A 25181-nucleotide genomic window follows, 5' to 3' on the forward strand; every position below is an offset into this window, starting at 1 on the left:
TTTTATCTCAAAGCATTGATGTTATATTTTACTTTTGAATTATTACTCAGACCCAGTGTGTTTAATACCTGTTCTAAATCTGTTGTGCCACGTCTATCTTTCAAGACCACATCAGTAAACCAGGGCTAACTTTGGCCAAGTGTCACTGCTTTTATTGTTAGAGCCCTCACTATAGCAAAGTCATTCATCTTCTGAATAGTGTGGCGTCATGTCCCTGTGGTGACAAGTGAACAAGTGCCACGTTATTGGGAAAGCAGCCAAACATTGTAATGAACTGTCACAGTGTGAAAATTGGGACTGATTGCCTCAGTCGTCATTTTTAGGTCACACGTTCTTAGTCTATCAAGGACAAATGAAGTATAAACTCTTGGGATTTTCATTGGAGTCTTTTATTTTTTCTGCACTGAATTTTACTGTAATGTCTCACCATAAACAGCCGTGTGTAACAGGCCCACCTTGTGTTGAGGCTGATATGAACAACACGATTTAATTTGATGCATTAATACTAAATCCTGTCTTGGAGAGTTGTCAGATCAGATGAGGATGAGTTGCCCTCTATTGTCTTTGAATAGTGGAGCTTGATCAGAAGCTTCTGCAACTCCTTCTTCTCCCTCCCTCTACTCTCTCACTCAGTGATGCTATATGTGGGGCTCACTGCAAATCAAAGAGAAAATTAAAGCTAATAAAGAAGCTATTTCCATAAAGTATGAACTGGTGTCCTCAGGCTGTTGGTTATTTGTGCAGAAACATACTGTCACTGTAAAAGGAAAAAAAAAAAAGAGTTAACAAGTTAATTTGGCAAACTTGTCTCTTATATAACTGGTGTTCATTTTCTAAATCAGTGCCTTTCCCTCCTCCTATGGCCTGCAAGTCCTTTGACCAGATTCCATCTTACTCTTTGATCAATAAATGTCTTTGCCTTTCTTACTGAAACACACCAGCAGTCCAGGATTGATTGAGGCTAAATGTGGGATGTATGATGTTTTTTCTTTTTTTTTTAAAGCAAAGCCCATGTATTTGATCATGTATCGACAGCCGCTATCATGCTGTATTAGCCTTGCTGCCTCCACAGCATCATACCACAGGATAATCAACCAATGTTTATGGCTGTGGCAAAAGGAGCCAATACTGTTAGTCATCTCACCTGGGGCAGACCACGGACTGTCTTTCGTCAGCTCAAGATAAAGAAGGAATTGCTCTGTGCTTACTCTTTTGTACCACATATAGGACTGCATTAGTGACCTGTTTAGTGTATTTTGCAGTAAGTAAGGAGGCATCCAGTGGCACTTTCATCTCCTTTTCTTGTTTACTTTTTTCCTCCCTCATGTTTCATCAGGCCCTCTGACTCCTCGCCTTCGCATAGATTTTTATGGAGTGTGAGCAAGAGAAATAGACATCTGACTTATTTTCCACTCTCATATGTTTGTTGTTCTCAATTTACTGCCTTAGAGCAAGATGATAGCACAGACAATAACATATCAGCCTAAGGTAACATGAATGAGTATCAAAAGGACATTTTAACCCTTAAAAAATTGACTGCAACAATAGACTCTATTAGTCAGGCACAAGGCAGAGGCAGAGGTCCGACAGTTTCTCCCAGCACCCTTTCCGCTCCCATGAGCACCCACCACTTCACAGTGCTAACACACCCCTGAGTGGTTACCTGCTCCTCTTCAAGCGAAAAATGACTCGCCCCTCTCAAACCTGCCACTGTATCACAGGAGGTGACTTTGTGGCAGCATATCTTCAGGATGTTATGATGGCAGGGGGGAGGGAGGCAGGTAGCGCTTGTTAGCTGGCATATCCTCCACTCCTCCCATGGAGGCCACCAGGAGAGGACAGTGGGTGAGGTGTAGAGAGATTGGTGAGCTTCTGGTTTTCTGCTCCCTCTCACTGTGACTGAGGCAGTTGTTATCACCTTCTGGCTGTGAGGCCGCACTGTTAAAGTAACCTCAGATCTTGACGAAGCATGAAAACTTCCTTTTCCTTTTGTAGCTGTTAAATGTTAATGGCTCTCCCCTCCTTAAAAACCTTTCAATTAACTACCTAATACAGTGCTGTTTAAAGAAACATGCTGTAAAAATAAATATATTTCTCCTTAAGCAATAAAACTTTAAGCAATTAAATAATATTATAATTTTATATATATATATATATATATATATATATATATAAAATGTGTGTGTGTGTGTATGTACAGTTTGTGTGCTGGGATTTCACCTCATCAACAATGTTGGCGCTATCACTCCCACACTCCTGGAGCTGCTCCCCTGACGGTAAACAAAACGGCCAGAATGCCAAACATGTGGACTAAATCAGTGTTTGTTTGCCCCCTCTGTCCACAATGAACTCTATTTTGTAGAATGATAACAGTTCTGAACCAGAAAATGGGCCCATATATTTCCCATAAAATGATCTTGCACATTGCCACTGTGTCTACAAAATTAGCTTCCTATTCATCTCAGTACCGAAGCTCCAAAAAGTGCTGTCACTATTTTGTTCATAGCTCCGGGGGAAAGTTGTTCATGTAGAGAAATCCACTAACTGTCTTAGATCATCTACGCAGTAAAGCTGAAATTTGTTTTAGGGTGTATTATCACTTTAAGTAAAAAAAAAAAAGAAAAAAAAGTTTCGGGGGCAGGCTTAGCTAAATGGATTAAGATAGATTTAAGCACAGCTAAAAGTTTGTGAAAAAGTTTGTTGAAGAAAAACTTTTCCATGGTAAACAGACAGGAGGAATACTTTGTCCACAGAAAGTCAACCTATTTTCAAAACAAACAACAGGCATCAGTTTAGTCATAGTGCTTGAGGTCTGTTCTTGTAGGTATAAATCTGTCTCGTCTTAACAGCCTCCAGGTTACAACAGTTGGAAAGTTTTACTGAAATTATGCTAATCTGCACACCAGTTTTATTTTCATATGCATGAATTAGCATGAATAACTTTTAAAACTGGTTTGTTTTCTCAGAATAATGAAACTTGCACACATACCTGCAGAGAGTCTGCAGTAGCAGTATGTCAAAACAGTAACATTTCATGTTTTTTTATTTATGTCGATCACTCCAATGTATATTCACAGTGTGGTACTGTGAAATTCTTCAAAAAGCTCACATTGTTTATCTTGTGAGTATAGATTCACTCCTGCTAGAGTTTCCCAAGGTCATCATTGTATCACAGATCTAAAAATGTTCCCCAATATGTGAAGTGGCCTCAGAACTATTGTGAACACTGGCAGCCTCAAGGCTCTCCCCACTGCACAGTTACTGTGATGTAGAGCTGTGCGGACACCCTCATTTCCAGACACCCTCTCAACACTACATTCACAGTCCCACAGCCCACCCACTGCTCTCAGTCTGTGGCTACAAAGCTGCATTTACAGGAAGAGATGAATGTGGAGAATCCTGGGGGAAGGGTCCATAGTCCACCAAACATCCAAAGGAAGCCACCACAGTTTCACAGCCAAACCGACAGACGCCAATGATCAACAACTCGAGGAGAGACACTTTCTCTTTCTGTCTCACAGGAGTCTCTGCAGATCAAAATGGAAAGATGGATATGCTTGTGGGCCAGCAGTCAAGTTGTTTTAGCTCACTGCGCATTTGGTATTTCTTCCTTCTAAGCGCCACACATTTCTATCACTGGAAACTGCAGAGCTCCTCTTTATGTGGTGGTTCGCTTATAATCTGGTCAGTCAGTGCAGCTTTAAAATGACTTTCATGTTTTTGCTTCTTTTTTTTTTCCATGTGCAGAAATAGAGATTGGTGTCTAAACCCGCTTCAGCGGCTGTCTTTGTTTTGTTCATCACAGTGTTCATCAGTATATTTGAGGAAGGAAAAGATTGAATACAGGAAAGAAGAAAAGAAAGAATAGAATAAGTTGTTTTTGTTTGCATGCCATACATGAATGGTTTCCCTTCATACTGATTCTGATGATGTTATTGTGGTAGTTTCATTGATAGAATCAGTGAGTCACCCAGAAAGCTTTCAAACAAAACAGAAAGGATTTGATTTTGCCAAATTGTCTTGTTTTGTTAGTTTGGTTTGTCTTTTTTAGTCTAAGTATTTCCATTTTATAGTCATATAAGTTGGTTTATTAACGCACTTTATGGTTGTGAGGATGCTAAAGTAGTAGAAGGGGGGATGATGATTGATGGGTTTACATGGATGTGAGTGTGTGCGTGTAAGCCTACAGCTGTTTCTCAAGGTGGCTGATTGTTAGTGTGTTATATACTCTTGGAGCTTCTATGAAAAATGTTGTTGTGGAAGCAGTTGTCTGATGTTTGCAGAATATAGCCAGTATTAGGTTACTTGTCAGATGCACAATCATTTCAATTGTTGGGCGAGTGAAGGCGTACCTGGCACAGGCTATTACTCTGACAAGGGGTTTGTACTCTGCAAGTAAGGAGACTTCAGTCGAATCCAGACCGGGGGACGTTCTCGCCTACACTGACTGTTGTTGCAAGTTTTTGGTTCCTTTCTGGCTCAGAGAGACTGGTAAAGGTATGTCTGGCGTGTTGCCCTAACAATAGGTAACATGCCGCAAGCACAGGCCTGAATTTCTGACCTAGATTCTGGATGTTATACAGGAGGCCTACATGGATGGCTGTGTGCCACTGGAGGGGGTGCTATAGTTTATTTTATCTGTGCTGTGGTGGCGTCTCAGGTATTGTGGCGTGGTCCCACTTTTACTGAGATATGCACCTCTGCCATTTTGTCTGCTCATCGAAGCTGCAGGCACCTACTCTGGTGTTTCCATAAGTAGATACAGTATCCTTAATGATTCCCAGATGGACCTCAGTGAATCAGTGGTGCCAAACGAGGATGACCACCTACTTTTTGCGTCCGTGCACATCCTCGCTTTGATTCAATCCTAGTGTCTTGCAAAGCTGACATGATATATGGTGCACATTTATAATTAGTTCATTTGGAATGAACTGCAGATTGTGTTTTTATCTTCTTTGGAGTACAATCTGCTTTCCCCCATTTCATTGGAGCCTGGTGGCACTGTCTCATTCAAAAGTCTCACTTCTCTTAACGCTACTTTGTTAAAGGACAACACGGTTCATGTCTCCTTGCAGGGTGTCTCAAAGGGCCTCCGTACATACAGAATATGCAGATGTGTGAAAAAAAGGTTCCAGTATCTGGGCCACAATCTTCCCCTGTACACAGTAGAGAAATCAGCTTTCAATTGATATGTCAAATCCAATAGGTAAAATCCAACAGATGAGTTGCAAAGAAACAGACCCAGATTTTTCATTTATAAACATGTAAAATTCTTTGTCCTTTTTTTTTTCTTTAGGTCTTTTATATTTGGTCTTAATAAAAGGCAGTGATAGTTTTGGATATCACTACTGTTCAATAAGCTGTCATAAGGATTTGTTTACTCGAGAATAAATATAGCATAAAGGCAGTTTTTGGACAATATCTGTTAAAACCAGGCCAATTGATAGTGTTTACAGCATGGTGAACTGTATATATAATAGTACAAGTGTATTTTATTTGTCAGTATTTCTTGTCAGGTATATATGTTTTTTGTTTACTTTCAGTGTGTGTGTGTGTGTGTGAGAGACACGGTCAAAGACCAATGTTGTACCTCAAATGTCTATTTTCTCGGGTATCCTGCTGCCCCTTCCTCCATCCCAGGAGGTGCTGACCTCATCTCACCTTTTGTCGGAGGGCATTTTGGATAACAAGCTGAAAGGTTTTACTGGCCACTTTTTCTGTGCCACTGAAATAGATATTTTATTTAGCCGTCTAGATGGAGCTTTATACTTCATAGATGAGAACTGACCTTATTTTCTCAAGTTTACCGAAAACAAAGAATGACAACGCTCACTGTTTACCAAGATCCATTTGTGCGTGGCCCTGATCCTGTCGGTGTTAGCCTTATGCACATTCTCACACCCTCATCTGTCAGTGCACTGGCCCATCACTGATATGTCACCTTTTTCCATATGCCTTCAGTAAGCACTCACTTCTGCAAATCCTGCCAAATAAAAACTGCTGTAGAAAAATACTTTGAGTAAGATGACCTTTCTTCTTTGGCAAGGTAGTACTTTGCTAGCAAAATTACAGACAGGACAGTTTTTTTCTCCCACCATGCAGCATTGCTGTTATAACCAATAATAATGGCACAGAATGCATTCAGAAAGTTGAAGCCATATGAAATGGTCAGAGGGGTGGCTTAGGTAAGTTTTCTATGGAAAGGCCATTTGAAAGAATGTGGAAAAGGGCTTCAGAAGAGTTTTTGTTTGTGCCTAGAATTCTCCCGTTATGTTTGTTGAGATTAAAAGAGAAGATGACAAAAGTAGAAAAAACTAAAGCAATGGAAATGTGTACTATGGATGTTATGTACAAAAGAAGCAAGAAAATAATGAGAATTGCCAAAAAGGAGCCTGTATATTTGTTCACCTAAGTGTTTTTTTTTCTCCTCCCTTGTTCCCAGTCCCTGAGCACCCAGTCACATGGTTTATCCTTCCTGTGGAAGAGTTGCAGGGAATGAGTTGTTACCAGGGCCTAATTGTGTAAGGCTCCCTCGGTCACTTGAGCTGCGCTGTCGCCTCCTGGCCTCTGCAGTAAGGATGGACCTGTTGGCAAATGGCCAAAGCATAAATAGAGATGCATTTCTAAATCCCAGGTGGCAGAAAAGAGTTAGACTCAGTCCTGCCCAGGGCTTTGGGCTGGCACTGCAAGCCAAAACAGAGCATTGATAAACGTTCAGCTTGACTACACAGAGCTGCATTAATTCAGGATGGTCAGTGTGTGGCCAAATTAGTATCAGTGTTGTTTTACTACAAACTGAGCTCATTCAGTGTGACAGAAAAAAAGAGAGGTTCATGGTCATGGGAATATGCAGTTTGTGAAGCATAACATAGGATTTTGGTTGGTGTCCAGCAGGGAGATGTTATTCCACATTTGAGTCAATCATAAATATGACTCAGCGTGGAAGAAATGATATAGATTGGTGAATGTCCGCTATGGGGATGATAGCACTTTTAGCATTCATGGAATCTTGTGTTCATTAGACACAGAAAAGGGTAGTTCAGAGAGAGGGTCGGCAAGGAAATGAATTAATAAGATCAGTGTGAAATCACCCTCTGCTGAAACCACTGATGCATCTTAATTTGGCAGCATTATCAATATTAAACTAAAGTCATTCAGAGTCTGACCTTTATCAAGACCATCTTTTTTTAGTGGATATGATTTTAAATATTTGCAACTTTTCCTGCATCCTAATGATTTAACTTGAATCATAAATACTTTATGCCTGCTTTTTGCATGTTATGTCCAAAAGTCCTACTAACTATGGTGATTCCCTAACTTTTCCTCTAATGCCACCATGAGGTTCAGACTGGTTCAGACTGAAAGGTCTTGAAACTACTGGATGAATTGACATTAGATTTGTCCTAGAGGATATATGTGTGTGTGTGTGTATATACATATACATATACATGAAGCTACCAATGGTCAGGCAGGGAACTTTACAGGCAGTGTTGCCAACTTGAGGCCTTTGTCACTACATTTACCACCTGTTCAAACCCCTTTAGTGGCTTTAAAAAAAAAAAAAAAGCAGCTAGTCACAAATTTAGCAACAGAGAGTTGTGAGTATTGCACCACGAGCATGATAGTGGGTTTTCCCCCACAGGCGCACATCATTCAATTGCATCTCATAAAATAGAAGTGAATGAGCATCTTACATTTTTTCTGAGTGATCATTTTACAAATAAGTATGGGTACGATCACAGCACATCCGTTAGTTTTAATGTATGTATATGGATTTTATCAGACGATGTTTTGAAATCCAGACCACAGCAGCAGCTTGGAAGTTAACATGTAGTCCTACTGGGCCACGTTTTAGTTACTATTTCATACTTGTTCCATTGTTTGACAACAAAAACAGAAAAACATGTAAATGAGAACAGCTTTATTGGGAATTTGGCTGTATTGAAATACTGTATATGTAAGCACCAAGAGTAGGAAAGAATCAAACAGATAAAGGGCTGAAACGGGCTGACAGTAAGCAGAATGCAAATGTGACATGATGACATCAAGAATGCTAATATTATGTCACATAGCAACCTTTAAGCGATTTTCCATTGAAAGTTATTGTTTACAGTGGTTCCACAACAGTTTCCAACTACGTCCTCAAATTTGCTCATTGACCATACGAAGTCACATACTTGTTATTGAAATATATCGACATCAATTGGCGAAAATTAGTATGAAATTTGGTAAACACATTACTGTTCTCCAGAGGATGAATTGGAATAACTTTGGTGATCCCATTGTTCCATCATCGGGTACGTGTTTTTCAGTGTAGTATGACTAAATAACTACAAAACTAATGGCATTCTCATCAAACACAGCTGTGTTGTTTGTGTTAAGTGCTAATTAACAAATGCTATCATGCTAACATGCAAATTTAGAATGACAAACAGATTTCAGCGCTACACTTACATGTTTCAACAACCTTGTTGACATTTGTCTCTTGAATGTAACTAACTCTCAGTAATGTTAAAATCAACATATTGTGCGCAAAATAATTATTGTGTGTTAATACATTATGAACAAATCTTTTCCCCCAAATAAAACCTATACTTTCCCCATCACCTCCCTCCACTTTCTATCTGCATCTCATACCATTTAAGCCTTCTAGTAAGTGTACCTTAGTAATGTTAAAAGGCTCATGGATCAGACTCTGTTTTCTTTCGAGTTAGATCAGTATTCCCCTCACACACCTGCTGCGGAGGCTCCATCTGTAAGCTTAAAATGACACTTAAGGCTTTCCTCCGAGTGTCATTCTGCCTCCGAGCTTGGGGCTTTTCACATTCTGCACATCCCAGCTTCGGCAGAGCCCCTGGTCTGCATGTCTTCGAAATGATGAGTGTTTTGCCTCTCAGATACTCAGACCTCTCTGCAATGCATCCTAAGATACCTTTTCAAGGGCTTCTGGAGTGCGGCTCTGAATAACTTCTCAGTGGGCTAATCCCACTTTAAAAAGAATGTCCTTGGAATACACTATTCTTAATCCTGCATTCACAGCACCATGCATCATCATATCCCTTGAAACATACAGCATGTTGTACCACTGTGAAAACTAACCTGCATATGAGATGAGACTTGAGAAGTTCTGTAAAGGAGATCAATAAAATCAATGCTCATCTTAAGCCCAGATGCATGCGACCAATGCTCACATATATCACCATGAAAACGCATGTCAAGGATCACAAGGTGATGTTAAATCTCTCTGTCAACTGGTTCTGTGACTTCATCAGACTGCAGATAGGAATCCTGCCCTATGTGCTGATAGTCACTTCAGTGGCATGGGTAAGGCGAGGATAGATTGACATGATAGATTGACGGTTGAGACAGGCACTTCCTTGTTCTATCTTCTATCTGACTCAACTTGGAGAGACAAGGCTTGTCTTGGCCTTGTGTGGTGTGGACTAGACACATTTCACTGCACCAGGGACTGTCAAACACAACATCCAAGGCTGATAGCCCACATACAAAGATGGGGCAGTGGCATTATAGAAATATGCCGAATGGAATTCACACCGGCAAGAAATAACCTTTTCCACATAGATAGTGTACAGGAGATACCAGATTACATATGAGGTGAAATGCAAGTGGAAAAGACTAGCATGTGTCTTGACTTTTACTGGTAAGAAAAGCCTCGGTCTGTACACACAACCTGCAGAGATGTCCTGTCTTTCCCACTGAGATATGGGCAGATGGCTCTTTTTTTTTTTTTTTTTTTCTCTGTCTCCTTCAAGAGAGTACTGTTACATCAAAACTGCCAAAAATGAGTGGGAGGAAATAATATTCACAAAAGAAATAAATAAGCGCAAGGATTGCATCACACGATTGATGAGCACACTAATCACAGAGGGAACTGAAGAAAGGACAGCACGATATAAGCTGCTGTTATCAAAACTGCAATGCTATCATCAGCTGAACATATGTTTATATGGTCCCATGGAGTTAATAAAGTATTATCATGTGTTCGCCGTGGCATGTGCAGCAGAACACGCTTTGCTGTGTTGTTTATACTGTAATGTTCTGCTCCCTTAGATGTGTCTGGGTGGTCACTGTATGATAACATCATGTGTGGTTGAGTATGTATAGTCTATATAATCCTAGAACTATCACTGTATATTACATCCTTGAGGTGGACCCCATATAAATATACCAAATGATCTTTATCTTTACGCATATAACTCTTCCTTAATAAAGCACTCTCTCACCAATCTTATAAGCCAATGATGTACATTCTCCCTACTCAGAGCAGCATCCAAGTGATGTAAATCATTGACCGTGTTTTTCATTTTTCCCACTCATGAATTCATTATGTGTACCAAAAGATTAAAATCTTTTTTTTCAGTATCAAATCCAAGATCTGCAGGACCACCATGAATCACAGGGCACCATCATCATCAGCAGATCAGCAGCAGTATGTCTCAGGGGAACCCTTAACCGCTATTAAAAAAAAAGAAAAGAGGATGATTACTTTCAAGGAAGTGCGAGTGTTCAAGGTCATGGGTTAATTATCTGGTACAGGCATAAACAACCAGTTGTCCACTTCATTTATGTCGATCACCGACTGTAGAGGTCTGACCACTGCCCTTCGCCTAGATAGAAGGGGTCAAGAGGATCAGCTTGCTCGCCAAACATCTGTATGGCTGCTGCCTCTGTGACATAAAAACAGGTAACAGAAGATGAACCTTCCTCAGGGGAAATTGTGCATGACTACTAAATGAACCCCAGATGTAGAGATGTAACATGACACATTTCTTATTAACAGCAAAGTCTTGACCAGCCTCCAATTGTGTGGCTTACAGTGTCTTGGCAGAGGAAAAGAAAGGCTTTAACCAGTTTTACCCAACATCTGACTGTAATTTAATGAAGGAAGTGGGTGAAATGTAGGGGCAATACTACTGGGACATTACCTTTCATTCTCCTAATTACATTTGGGGGCTTTACAAGTGTGAGAGGATTACAAGCTATTAGCAGGCATTTATTTCAATGATTTATGTTGTTGTTTGGGACCAATTTACGTTTAGGCTGATGCTATTGTACATATATTTAAGTCCAACTGAAATTAAAGTGATTATTTTGATGTAAACCAGCTCCACAAATTAAATTCCCTCTGTTATCTGAGGAAGACAATCCTGTTTTTGTTGTTGCGGCTTCATGAAATATACAGACCCCTTCACTTTTTGCGCACTCTATTGTGTTGCATATTTAATTTTGAATTGATAAAAGTGCCATTTTTGCTCATCAATCAACAAACAACATAGTGAAAACACATTTCGAGACATTTTAGCAAATTATGAATTCTGTCATCTGCAAAAGTATTCAGGCCTTTTTTTTATTGCGGTAAACTTTTGCCGTGTGCGTGGATCTGCTCGTGATCGTTGATTACATTTTGTGATATGCCGAGGAACCCAGTCGGCAGACGCTTGCAGCATACCCTGCGCACCCAAATGATGTCCTGACGGTGCACCAGTCCACCAGTGTGGTGGGATTTCACCCAGTTCTCCCGATGGACGGTTTGATTATGACAGATTGGTCTGTTGTCAATGTTTTTGTGTCGGAGAGAGAGAGCAAGAGCAAGAACATGGAATGGCTGAACAATGATTTGCTCAATGTGCTGCAGCTCTACAATGAAGTAACAGCACAAAGCACTACTTTAGAGATCTTTTATGTTTTTATGAGAAGTGTGAAAATATTTTCACAGCCAAATTAGACAGTGGTGGGTGAACAAGCAGGGATGGGAGGGTTAGAGCAAAGGGAGATTGTTCAGACGGATAAAAAAAAAATTGAACTAAAAAAATGTTAAAATGGGTCACTATATATACTCTACCATTAAATATACCTGGGCAGTCAGCCCAAGTGGAAAACACTGCTTTATGATACAGTGGCTAGAGAGACACCACTTTGAGTAAAAGGCATATGACAGTTTGCCAAACAATATTTAAAGGACTCAGGAGAAAAACGATCTTCCTGTCTGATGAGACAAAAATTGAACTCTTTGGGCAGAACTCCAAACAGAATGTCTGGCAAACACCAGGCACAGCTCATCACCTGGCTAATACCATCCCTACAGTGAACCATGATGGTGGCAGCATCATGCTGTGGAGGGGCTTTTCAGCGGCAGGGACAGGGAGACTGGTCAGAATTGAGGGAAGGATGGATGCAGCCAAATAGAGAGAGGTCCTTAAAGAGAACCTGCTCCGGAGTACAGGCAGCCGTTTACCTTTCAACACAACTCTCAGTTACAAGCTTAGACACGTCTTGTTTTGTACCTTGACTTGACAAACAAGAGAAACGAGTACATGTGGGCATCATTTTGCAGGCTAGATTTAACTGCTAGCTGGTCACCTCCAGCAGTTTTTAAAAAACGTACCCACAAATGTCAGCACTGGTCACTTTAGATGATAAATTGTGTTGTTCGTTAACACCACTGCTAACATTGCACTGTCTGCACATGTCCCTTGGTTCCTATCGTATCTCATTGCCCCTGCTGGATCAGCTGCCAGACAAACACATAACTCTTAGCTTGGAAGTGACATTCGTGAATAAGTTCCAAAGATATTGTTTTCTTTCTTTCAAAAATAATCTATTTTTGAATGGAAAAAAAACTCCTATTTAACATTTTTATTGCTAAAAATTTGCAGCAAAAAAAATTATTTTGTGTCAGTTCTCTACTGCACAATTATTTACACTCAGGCAGGCAGAAAAGAGGTTCAAGACACTTGGAATTTCATCATTTTTTTTTTTGCCTCAACTTTATGGCATATTTACGTCTTCAATAACCTTCCTATGTGCGAGATTTGACACAATAACTCCACTGTTGAATGAACAGGAAAGCAGATTCATCGGGCTGTGTGTTTTGTGTGGCTGTAGCAGGTGCAGGGCGCTGTAGAGGTCAGTGCAGCCCAGCGGAGAGGGCACAGGTGACCCCTCCCTTTGCAGGCCTTGTTCTCCCTCCCTGGACACATTGCAGCCAATTTAGTGCTCACAGCCAGTATCAGTTCTGACACATAGCACTATTCATTGCTCTCATTATTGTCTGACTGAGACACTTTTTAGACAGCAATAGTGAAGCAAAGCCAGGGAGCGAGACGTTCCAGTGGACCGATGAGAGGATGATGAGAGTCTGACTACAGACTGAAGGAATATATTTTTGGGATTGCAAACCTTGTTTTTTTGTTTTTTTTTTAAGGAGAGGCATTGTGCATGGGTTAGAGCTGGGTGATAATAACACACTGATAAATGTATGGAATTCTATTATCATTCCTAATATGTCACATGAACAACCAACAGCTGCTCTCTACAATTCTCTGTACTGAAGTTCCCTTTTGATGATTCTGTTCAATTTGTCTTTAGACTGTATCAGATTTGATTCATTTCTATTATTTACTGATCTGCAGGTAATGAAATTGCATAGCATAGCATTTTGCCAATCAGTGTATGTGGACAAAATAACAGATTGCAAAGTGTTACAGTCCAGTGGAATGCCACTAAATACAGGTTCAGATGAATCAGCATTGTTCTGGCTCCGTTTCAACAATAACTGAGCATTATAAGCAACACTACAGTCGTATTATTGGAGAGCCAGAGTGCTGGATTGCATTAAAGTGTGTACGCCTGGTAGTTTTATTGTCTCCATGCACTGTAGAAATCGTTACTCAAAGTGGCTTGTTAAATCGTCATAACCAAGATAGCACCATCCTCATTAAACAGAAGACGGAAATTTTTTGTTTTACCATTTTTAAGGCTTAATGAATATATTTAAATGCAGAATGGTAGATATTGGACTATTATCAATGAGGGGAACTACTTGGATGCCTGCCTGTAACTGTGACTGTGTTAAAGAAGTTGTGTAAACACAGTTCATTTACCTGACCACTGGGCTATCACATCTTTCTTTCTCTGTGTATTTCCTCCCCCCTGTCCTCTCTTTTTGCTTTCACAGTTTCTGTCTCTCCCATCTTCTCCATGCTTCTCCTCTCCCTTCTTCTCTAGTTTTTACCGAGTGGATTAACTGCATTCCCCGAAGTAATCCCTTTTCTCCCACCTGATTTACTGGCAATGCGCCGCTTTTAAGTCTCACTTTCCCTGCGCTGATCTCCCAGGGACTGATGGCCTCTCATAAAAGAGAGGCAAATCGTAAGATGGGCTGGCTGTGTTTTCTTTTCTCTGTGGTATGTTGTGCTCCAGGCTATTTGAGTGGCTTGCCCATTTGGCTCACCTCTGTATTTGAACCCACCGGTGACAACAAAGCAGGATATGAACTCAAAGGGTAACTACAGCATTATGTATCTAAGTTGAGTTTTTGCTGTTGTGAAATAACAGTAGATTGTTCTGTGTGCAGAATGAGCTGAGGATTGTTATTTTTTTTTGCTTATTGTTCAGGGCTTATTGTTCACTTCTGTTATCGTCAAGAGTAAGCTGTTCACTTATAGACGTACATATTAATGCTACAGCATCTGATCTCAGATGGATCTACATTCAGTTAATGTATTGAATTCATTATATCTCAATGTTTACAAGTGGTTATAAAATCATATTTCCATTTGAGTGTTCCACTCAGGCAATTAGTAAAGACCAGATATTCCCTGTACAAATTAATCTGCTGTGGAATACATGAATGATGTTTCACATGGGTATGCTGTGCCCTTAATTAATAATTACATTAGTATTGTTATTGTTGTTGTCACAGTTGCAAACATTTACTGGTTATTGAGGATTATAACCATTAAAATAACTGAAAAGCTAAATTGTTGAATGAGGACTGGCCATTGTTTTTCTTTACAAGGCGGACTCCAGTTGGTATTTTTCAGGGTAATGGTTGTTAATGGGATTGTAAGGCCCCTCAAACTGGAATTAATTAAAACATAATCCCCCTTGATTGCAGCAACCTTCCATAATCAAGATGTTTCCTTCTGACAAGTGTTTGTTTGTTCATTTGTTTGCAGCTAATGTGTTGTCAGTAGGAGTCTAGTTTCTTGTATTAGTCATGCCGGCTGTTTTTAGATTCGTAATTATCCCTTATTGTCCTGTGCTAGCTATTCAAAGAACAGTTACAGCCACGGCTCAAGTTTAAGAAAAGAAAAAATTCTGGCAAACATGCGGAAAATGGCTTTAAGCATGATTCTGCTTCTCATCTGAACCATGATAGTAACTGGAATCAGCTATGGAGAAGTACGATAGCATCTGATTATAGCAACCAGTTAGAAGTTTGCAACGCATCCGAAAAAACACCACACCATCACTGACAGACCTGGAGTCTTTGAGAGATTGGCTCTCTTACATGCACCAATCATGGCAGGGTGTAGATCATAACAAATACTTAACTTTGAACTAAATTTCGTGAAATTACATACATCAGATAAGTCGGATCTATTATATGCTGTTTAAAGTGGTTTTAAAAATCCCCCTTCTTCCTATCACCTATCAGTTTTATAATGATTATGAGATTGAATAGTTTGAGTCGTTATTGTTTGAGGAAAATCATTAAATCGTTTTTGTCACTCTCCAAGCTTCAGATTGAAGCCCAACTCTGTATTTACTATACAGTGCATCTCTCCAGTTGTTGCATATAGGTTGAATCTCCAAGATGCAAACCACGTAGACTCAACTACATGATCCCCGGCGGACTGTAGACAAATTCTGATCTAACGCTGATGTAATTTTTGGGGGAGATGGGAGACTGTGCGCCAACTGCGAATTGGAGCTTTAATGGCTTTGTATTAAATGGCTTTGAAAATGTCTTAGGGAACAGTCCCTGAAAAACCATGCACAGACAGATAGACAGCCGCAAACCATCTGTGCAATGGCAAAATGCAAACGTAATGCAGCACCCCTCATGACAAAATGTCATGCACATGAATCCTCACAGCGTGAGACAGTTAACAGTGTAAACATGTTTAACTTCTCTCTGTTATAATTTACACATTCCATCCTAATCAAACATGAGTGCACCCTGCAGTTTGCCTTCCATCCACCTACTTTGTGTAAAGCATTTTTGTGGTGGATGTTTTAAGTGCCAACTGTGAAAATCAACTCTTTTGTTTTGCTCTGTAAGCCAGAAGGTGATTCTTTTTTTTTTTTTTTTTCTTTTCCTCCAGTCTGTCCAACAAGAATGGGGATGTAGCCATCGCATTACAAAAAACAGCAGGCCTTGTTTTGAAATGCTACGGCTACGTGCTCACAAAATACAGAAAATAAATATATAAAAACACAGTGTTAGATTGTATTCAAGATTATATACAATCGTACACATCCAGGCTGACACACAAAACAAAATGTCATCTTGTGCACACCACATAAATGAAAACAAAGTAGATGTGTGTTTCAGGTTCAACGTGCATCACATTTTATTTTTCGTCTTTTGGGAAAGGTTTTACAGCTCAGTTTCATCAAACATCTTTTCACCCGAATAGAGTTGTCTCCCGGATCCCCCGTGGATTTTTGGGTGAATCACAAAACATTTCTCTTTTTCTCTCAGAGCCTCTCTCCCTCACTTTTATTTCACTCTTTTCATTTATTTATTTTTTAGTACTCTGCTCTGCTGCAGATTAAAAATGCTACTGCCTCAAGTCACAGTACCTCGGTGACCATTATGTGTGAAGACCATGACTGTATTTCCCCGGAGCATGAGACATTAACCAAAAAAAAAAGATGTATTTTGAGATATTACAAATGTGCTCAAATGACTATTATAGATTTTATAGATAAACCCTCACAGAGATGAAGCACCGTAACGGACTTACTTTAATCATGTTTCACTTTCTTAAGCTTTCCAAATCTCAAACCTAGTTACATATACATGAAGCCAAAATACACCTATGAGTCACAGACGACTCAGGGTATGTTTTAGAGGATTAAAAGTCCTACGGCTGCCACAGGCAAGTTTGGAAATCATTGGAAATTTGTAAAAAATTGTTCAAATGCCGTTTCCTGTCTCTCCTTCTAAACCATCCCTATAATCTCCTTCCCCCGAACTGGATCTGTAATAGAGCAGCGTGCAAATTGGTGTGATGGGTGGGTTTGGGGGGTCTGTCACCTTCTGTAACTGGTTAGATTAATCAAACAGAGAAGAGCTATTTTAGAGAGCAATTACAGAGCAAAGGTGGCTGTACAGTAGATGATAATCCTGTGAGAATTAGTCATATTGATAGTTGGCTCTATGTGGCTGTGATATTTGAATGAAGAGGGTTTTTACTTTTACTGCTAAATTACTGGTGCAGTATTTTGTTTTTTAATTTAGTGAAGGTATTCAGTAACATTTCAGATGAGTCAATGAGTCCAGCTGTGGTCCATCTGATTTGCCACTGATTAATGTTTGAATAAAATAAATATAATGGTGTCTGGTTAAGACTTGCTCATGTCTGGAAAGTAAAGTAGAACAAAAGAAAAAAACTTATACTAAACTATATAATATTATTGATAATATAATCAAACAGAACCTTTGTTTTCTCATAAACCAAACACTGCCTGTGAGGAAATAATAGTTTTAGAGTGTATGGTCAGCTGAGAAAAGAAAAGAAAAGAAAAACTCCCAATTCAAAGGCGTCTCTGAGTTCTCAAATAATTCATGTTAAAGATTTTTGGCAGTTTTTCCACTTTGCTAGATTTGGTGTCAACAGATATAAAATCTAACAGGCCAACTAAGCAAAATTTGAATTGTATGTATGCAGTTTAGGAGGGCTGCAATGCAATTATAAACACCCTAATATGCTATTTTAATTCTTAACTCTCACAAACACCTCATTAATTTATCATTATCATTAAGTCAACATTTCTGGAAACTGGCCAACATCAACAAAAACCCTTAGAAAAAGAATTGAGCAGTTAGTTTCTGTAGAGATTTCACTTTGGAAATCACATTGGAAAGTATAATTCTTTAAACTACAAAGAAAATACACTGGGTTAATTGTTCTTAACATTTGAGAACTTGGGCCTATGTTCTAGCATTAATGGTCTCCCAAGGAGCAATTTGATTTATTAGTTTCAAGAAACCAGTGTCTTTGTGAGAACTTCTCAGGGGCAGACAGAATCAAGTAACACACAGGGAAAATTCAATATATGCACCCTACCAATGCATTCTAATGAGGATGAGGTCTTTCTAATTGCCGACTGTCTGCTTTAAATAAATGAATGCAACTTTTTTTTTTTTTTTTTTTGTTTCTTGGCTCTTTCTAGATATTAACGAATGCGAAAGGGACCCATGCAAGAATGGGGGCATTTGCACAGATCTGGTTGCCAACTATTCCTGCGAATGCCCAGGGGAGTACATGGGGAGGAACTGTCAATACAGTAAGTGCTCATGTTTCTTTTTTTAATGTTTTGTCTTTCAACTCTTTTAGAACTTCCCAGTGTTTACAGCACACCTGATGCTGCAGGTAATTGCACAGCGGGTAGTATTAGCCAAGAAGCAAACTGATCGAACATCTGACCATGCTTCAGTGGATAGTGCACCAACCTGTGATGAAAACTGTTCATGTGTTTTACGGGTTTATTAAATATTGAGGACATTTCTTTTCTTATGGATGTTTCATAATTAGTCCATTGTTTTTATTTTCACTGTAGATTTTTTGGGATCACATGTAACCCACAATTTATCTTATCTTGTTTACAACAACATCCAGAAGTTCAAAATAAGGTCATAAGAAAACTGTACATTACATCCTGGCTGGAGTCATGTGGGTTTAAGGGTGAGCTATCAAGTGAAGGGAAGTGATAATTGCAGGAACCATCATGTGCTCGGTGTGCACCACTGCAGGTAAATAATATGTTTGAGAGAGATTCGAGCACCTAAAGTAAAGGAGGAAAATAGGAATTTGCAACATTTGACATAGACAAAAAAAAAAAAAAAGTTTGAAAGGTTTGCTTGTTTTGGTGTATACTTTAGAATTTAATCTAAAGAATAAGGGGAAATCACGCATTTTTATTAAATAATCCTTGCTCGATTATATCTGAAAATGCATATGGGGTATGAGTTGATCTTATCTGATGTATGACTGAACAGATTACAGGATTACAGTATATACATAAACTGAAATTACCTCGGTATATTTTTGGTTATAGCAAGAGGAGCATGAAAATATCTGGAGTCTTTACATCCCATACAATGTTCATGCTTTCTGAATGAAAGGCATCATAGGTACATCCTGAAATCCATCCACTGAGATTAGTTATCAGCTAAAAGTACAGAATTACTCCTGATTCTGTTTAACTGATGTTCAAACAGTACAACATGAATATGAGATCCGAGCAACATAAGATATGCAAAAGTATGCACAGCCCGTTTATTAAAATTTCATCAACATCATGAAAATAAATCAAATTTTTATCCTTCTATTAGTTTAGTAGAAAACATGAATAACAAGAAAATTTCTGCATGGACCCTAAAACGTAATGATAGAAAAAAAATGAATTAATTAATTTAAAAAATCAAAACATTTGAATGCTGAGAAGTCACTTTGTACAAGCAGGCCCTCTTTTCATTTAACAGAGACAGAGAGTTTCTGTCTTATCAGAAGTGGCTTTCTTTTTGCAAGACGCCGTAGCGCTCAAAGCGGCTTCATGTGTTTATTATGCTATTGTGGGGGATTTTGTCTGCTCAGTCGAGGAACACTTTCGGATTAATGTATCAGTGGACTCAGCCCTGAGCCACCCCTGCACTGCTACTCACAAATTAATCTATCAGATTTACTATCTGAGGTGCAGCACAGTTGTTCTGCGACAGACTAGACCTCAACAGTCAGGAATTTGGTAGTTGCTTTGAAAACCTGAAAAACAGAAGGCAGAGGGAAATTTGTGAACTGTGATTGGGTTGGTGTCGTGAGTGAAGCACTCACTTGTCAGAAGAAAGATTTAGTCTTGCTGATTGAATGTATGCTGAGCTCCATTATTTGTTCAATGATGCTCATATTCATTTTCTCATTAAATTCAATATTTATACAGCATATTATACAACCATTAATTCAGCCTATAATTTTCGAAGTTGTGGTGCAGTCTGCACCTCAACACATTACACTGGAAAGGAAACAGGGACCATCTGTTGAAAGTGCTGGCTCTCGCTTTTAATTTGATGGTGTGTACATCCAGAGCAGATGAAATGTGTAGAAATTTTAGCCCTTTTTAAACATACCCAACAAGGGTAAAATGGGCCATAAGTCCTACACCACTCACCTAATGTTAACAACCCCAAACACTTGCCGCGCTGGAGTTGAGCCAAACACAACATGGTCCCAATTCTTTCAGACTGAACTATAGCCTACAGTATTTTTTGTGGCAATGCTGCTTCATGTCGAAAAGCAGTCAGAAACTGAGAGATTGGATTACCAGCGGCAGGAATAGAAAAAAAAAGATTTATTTTCTCTTACAGAATTTATTATTGAAAACATTTCAAAAACAAACTAATATCCGTGTCTGTCAAAATCTCCAAACCACAGCTACAGTTTTGAAATGGATGAATGATATGAATGATAACAGGCAGGATTCTATTAGGTTTATTCGATAAATTTACTGCCACCAGTCTCAGTCTTTCATCCGTAGCTTCAATGCTGCAGCTGAAAGCAGCAGGTACTGCAGCAACTTCTGACTTTGATTCTTCATCCCTGGTATCATTGTAGTTCCAAAACCTACATTTCCCATAGTGTTACTCGATGAAGACACCTTCCTTGCCTCGTCAACGCCCACACCTAGCAAACTTAAGAGTGACATTCTCACTTACACAAACTTTCAGCAAAAAATCCGTAGTCTTCAAGCTGAGATAACCCTGATGACATTACTGCGACATCACTCGGGGTTAATTTAACAGAGCTTCTCCCGAGCTCCTTGTGATGGATAAACTGAGCGGTGGTATGCCCCTTTTAAAATCTAAATCTAAATTTAGACTTTTCATATTTAAATTGAGTGTTTGTTGAATATGTTGCAGTCTTATCATAAGAAGTACAGTCAGGTCCCCAGTGAATACAGTGCACACAGGAAAAAAAAAAGGTAGAATGCCTGGAATGCACTTCTATGCAAAGGACTCATCATCTCTTCTGACTTGTTCCTTCAGCCCACATTGTGTGTGTGGGCAGGTCCCGCACACACATTGGCGGACGCAGATTAAGCAGCTGTACATTTTCTGCCTGTGCCGCACTATACCTGAAATCAGCGTGACAATATTATGTGAAAGCAGTAGTGGGGTTTTGGCCATTCCCTGCCTGTTCAGTGATTATCCTGTTTTACTGAAATAATTACAGTGCCTTCAATATTGATTCCCATGATCCAATGGAAAGCGAGAAGTGAGAAGAAGAATCGTATCTATCACTTGCCAACGTGAATCCGAGTAAAATACACATGAAAGCATGAAATACAGTCAGATAACACTTGGAACGAGCTGCCTCGGTCTTTCCGCTGAAACTAATTTGATATTGTTACTGCTGTAATCGTCCAGAGACAGTCACACATTCAGACACTAATATGGGTTAAACGGTCAGTTAAAGACTGATATTGAGAGAAGGTGGTGACTGTGGTGTGGTGACTGCTCACAAACGCATCTTAAGGCTAACATGATTGTAGACACATCTGCTGTCAGCAGAAGCGAAATTGATTTAAGTTTTCCTTACTTCCATCTTTCCATCGCTTCTCCTGACAGTCACTGTTTCTGACTTCTATGTACCCATGTGTTGCTTTGACAACTGGCAACCATGAGGTTTTTGATACCAGTCCTAGCTGTAGCATATCTCTATATTAAACAGTTATTGAGAACACAACTACAAAGAAATATTTCAGCACCCTTGGCTTGACCTTAAAGCAACCAGTTTGGGACCGTTGTTGTTATTTTAAGCACATGGTTGCACTAGTTATTCATTTTGCTGTAAACCACCCAGACTCCACTGTATAAAACTGCACAGCAGCCATACAATACGTATGAGTGTGTATACTTGTGTGAAAACATATATGCATGTACATGTATTCAATTATAATATAGTTAAATCTTCTTATTAGAATACTGATTGCTGTCTTGCACATTTTTAAACTAACTGCACAGGAACGTGCGGACACTGTCAGACACCTACATCTTATACGTACAAGTGCATTTAAATCAGTCTCATTTGTCACCTGAACAACCTCTGCTGCATGGCTGACGTCTGTTTTGTGTGTTTATTACTCTTTTCCTCATTCCCCCGTTCCACCGCATGCTCATTAGTATTGGTGTGCTGGCATTAATTTCAGTGGGGCTCTAATTTGTTTAGGCTGTAGGTAGGGCTTGTGGGAGATGGATTCAGCTGTCACATCATGGTAGTGCTGGTGTTAGTGATGCGTGCTGTCGCAGGGCTGATGTATGCTCAGGGGCCAGCAGGCCAAGGCCCGGGGGCTGGCTGCCTCTGCTGCTCTGACGGACGGCTGGCAGGCAGCTCGTTAAGACTGGCCCATCATTGCCACAAGGTGAGACGGACCGCGGCTTTGCAACAGTGTCTTGCCACAACATCCACATAAAATATCTTACAAGAGAGCAGCGCTGGAAGCACAACATCTAGACAAATATGATAATGTTTGCTGTAACATTGCACCTCAGCCCTAACGTTATGTCAAAGTAAGGAAAAAAAAAAAACAGTTAAATCAGGGTGATATGCCATTTGGTGCTTGTGCCCAGATAGCATGTATTATTTTTATACGATCCCCAAAAACTTTTCACTCCCTACATTCTTTACGTTTGATCAGGAGCTATTTCCCTCAGCTCAGTTAACACTCCTTTAGATCAGCCGTGTATTGGTAAGTCTAATTCCACAAAGCAAATGATCACGTTTCCCTCTGTGAATTAGTTTGAAACATGTTTTTAGCCATGCTAGTGACCTGGTTCTAGGAAACGCAGTGACAGTCTGTCTTTCGTTCCACCACTCTGGTCCAAAATCAACAACTATTTGATGGATTACCATGACAGTCTCAGAGGATGAATCTTATTGACTTTGGTGGCGCCTTGATTTTTCCTACAGGTCCATCAACACATTTTTACATATGTTTTTAAATATCTCAACATCTTCCAGATGGATTGACACAGAGGTTTGTGCAGACATTGATGGTTTTAGAGAAGGTGCTGTTGCCTAATTACTTTTTTGAGCTGTACTTTTAGTGCTAATTAGCGAATGTTAGCGTGCTAATACTCTAAACTGAAATGGTTAACATTGCACTTGTTTAACATCAGCATGTTAGCTCGCTAAAACATTAGCATTTAGCTCAAAGTGCCCCTGTGCCTTAGAGCCACTAGCACAATTATAGACTCTTAATGTGGTTTTGCTTTGAGTTGGAAAAAGGAAATATAATCAGTGCATAGTGCTATTTACTGCAACACCTAAAAAAATGTCCCTATTGATTGCTGAGTCTGCAAACACACCCACAGGATTTGAAATATATATATTATTTATTTATTTTCATGGCTAAAATTTATAGAATGAATTAAATCACTTTGAATGAATTGCTCTCTGGCCGAGGAGATAAATGTGTATGTCCAATTCCATGGACGTCCATTCATTTTTAGATATCTTGCAGATGGACGTACCTCCTTGTCTAAGGCACTTTTTCCTCTTCCTGTGTTAAGCAGAAAATGCCACTAAAATACAAAGATGTCCATTCTCTCTGAATTACAAGGATTAGGGCTACAGCGCTAAAATGCAAATGTAACGTGGATCACTGTACGTGCAACACACTGGTCATTTTGGAAAGTCCTAAGCTGGCTCTCTCTTTTTCCAAGCCTTTGGTTTAAAGTGGTTTACTACGTCTCAAGATGAAAGCTGTTCATCCAAGCTTCTTTTAGTTTCAGCAGTAGGCTACCGCAGCCACCTACACCATCCTCTCATAGGTCTGGAAGCGGTGAGTCACACACAAGGAAAAACCAGTGAAGCAAGAGTGATTTACCATAGTGGAATATATAAAAAAACATCTCTGTCAGTACTGTCAGTACACACACACACACACACACACACACACACACACACACACACACACACACGGATATACTCTTTGCTCTCTTCTCTCCACCACTTGATCCCCCTGGACCATCCTCAGACATTACTCACTGTCTCCCTGGCTCCCTGTTGACTAGAACCCCACTGTTTTACCAGCTGGATAAGTCGTGCTAGGGTTTGCTTTCATTGTTCCATTCTTCTCTCACTCTTGGATTTCTTGTGGGGTGAGAGTCATCTCACAGCTCTTAGTGCTGCCAGTTTCATTGTCTGCTGGTGTATGTGTGTGTCTTGTCTGTCAGTGTGTCAGTGCTGGGTGTGAAATGTTTAGGTGTTTTGCTTAAATGGCGACGAACGCATCACAGCCGTCTGGTGACCATTGCTCCAGGCGTCCCCCGAAGGCTCACTTACACTGACACTTACAGTTTATCCGGCATGAGCAAGCAGCGCCTCTAGCTGAACTCTTGGCTTGATATGTCCTCATTCTTTTGGGGCACTTCCAAGTTCTCTCAGCTGTGGTTTTTAGTCTCTTACACACAGCTATTTCATCATCTGTAACCAGACATGCGCTAATGGGAGAAATCAAATGGACTGATTAAATTTTAATCAGATCCACCACTGTTCACACAGAGAAGTATTATACATTTTGTGTGTCCTCTGTTTTATTGCTCTAATCAATTTTATCCCTGTTGTCATTAGAAATAAACACCAACAACAGAGAAGGCGGAATCCCTGCCTGTTTACGGCTGTTACACAATAAGAAAAGCTGTGGGAAACTAAATCCATTTGGCCGCCCATTTGAGGTTTATGTTCAAACTCATGACTTTAAAATTCTGATATAGAATTAATTGCCCCAGACTGCAGTTTTAGGTAGTTTCTCTGTGTAACACAGACTGCCCTGCATCAAAATATCCAGTAAACATTGAGTATTTGTCCTCAGACTTTTTCAACTATTTAGCCAGTGTCGGCTGTTCTTCACTTGCAAGTGTCCTCAGTATATTTCCTGCTGGATGATCATCATCCTTTTTGGGTCAAACCATAAATAACTGAAATACTGTCAAGCCACTTTCCCTTACACAGTGAAAAGAAGGTGGTAGCAGCAGAATGATACAGCATTCATTGCAATCATGTTCAATTAGGAGAGATACTTGAAAACGAAAAAAAAAAAAAAATGCTCAGCTGTATTTCCTTGTATTTATGTCAACTATATGCTTG

At 39.7% G+C, this 25181-nt stretch overlaps 1 protein-coding gene across 2 annotated transcripts in view; it reads left to right on the top strand.

Annotated features, from left to right (window-relative positions):
• edil3a (EGF like and discoidin domains 3a) overlaps nucleotides 1-25181 on the top strand; it is a 108984-nt gene that overhangs the window by 41016 nt on the left and 42787 nt on the right. For both annotated transcript variants that reach the window (XM_023401522.2, XM_023401523.2), the window contains exon 4: nucleotides 18211-18324. In XM_023401522.2, coding sequence (XP_023257290.1) covers nucleotides 18211-18324 — 114 coding nt within the window. The remainder of the gene's footprint in view (nucleotides 1-18210; nucleotides 18325-25181) is intronic.

Source organism: Seriola lalandi, unplaced genomic scaffold (assembly GCF_002814215.2).
Source record: "Seriola lalandi dorsalis isolate HSWRI2012SDOR001 ecotype SW California unplaced genomic scaffold, Sedor1 jcf7180002053687, whole genome shotgun sequence".
In the NCBI taxonomy this organism is placed as follows: domain Eukaryota; kingdom Metazoa; phylum Chordata; class Actinopteri; order Carangiformes; family Carangidae; genus Seriola; species Seriola lalandi.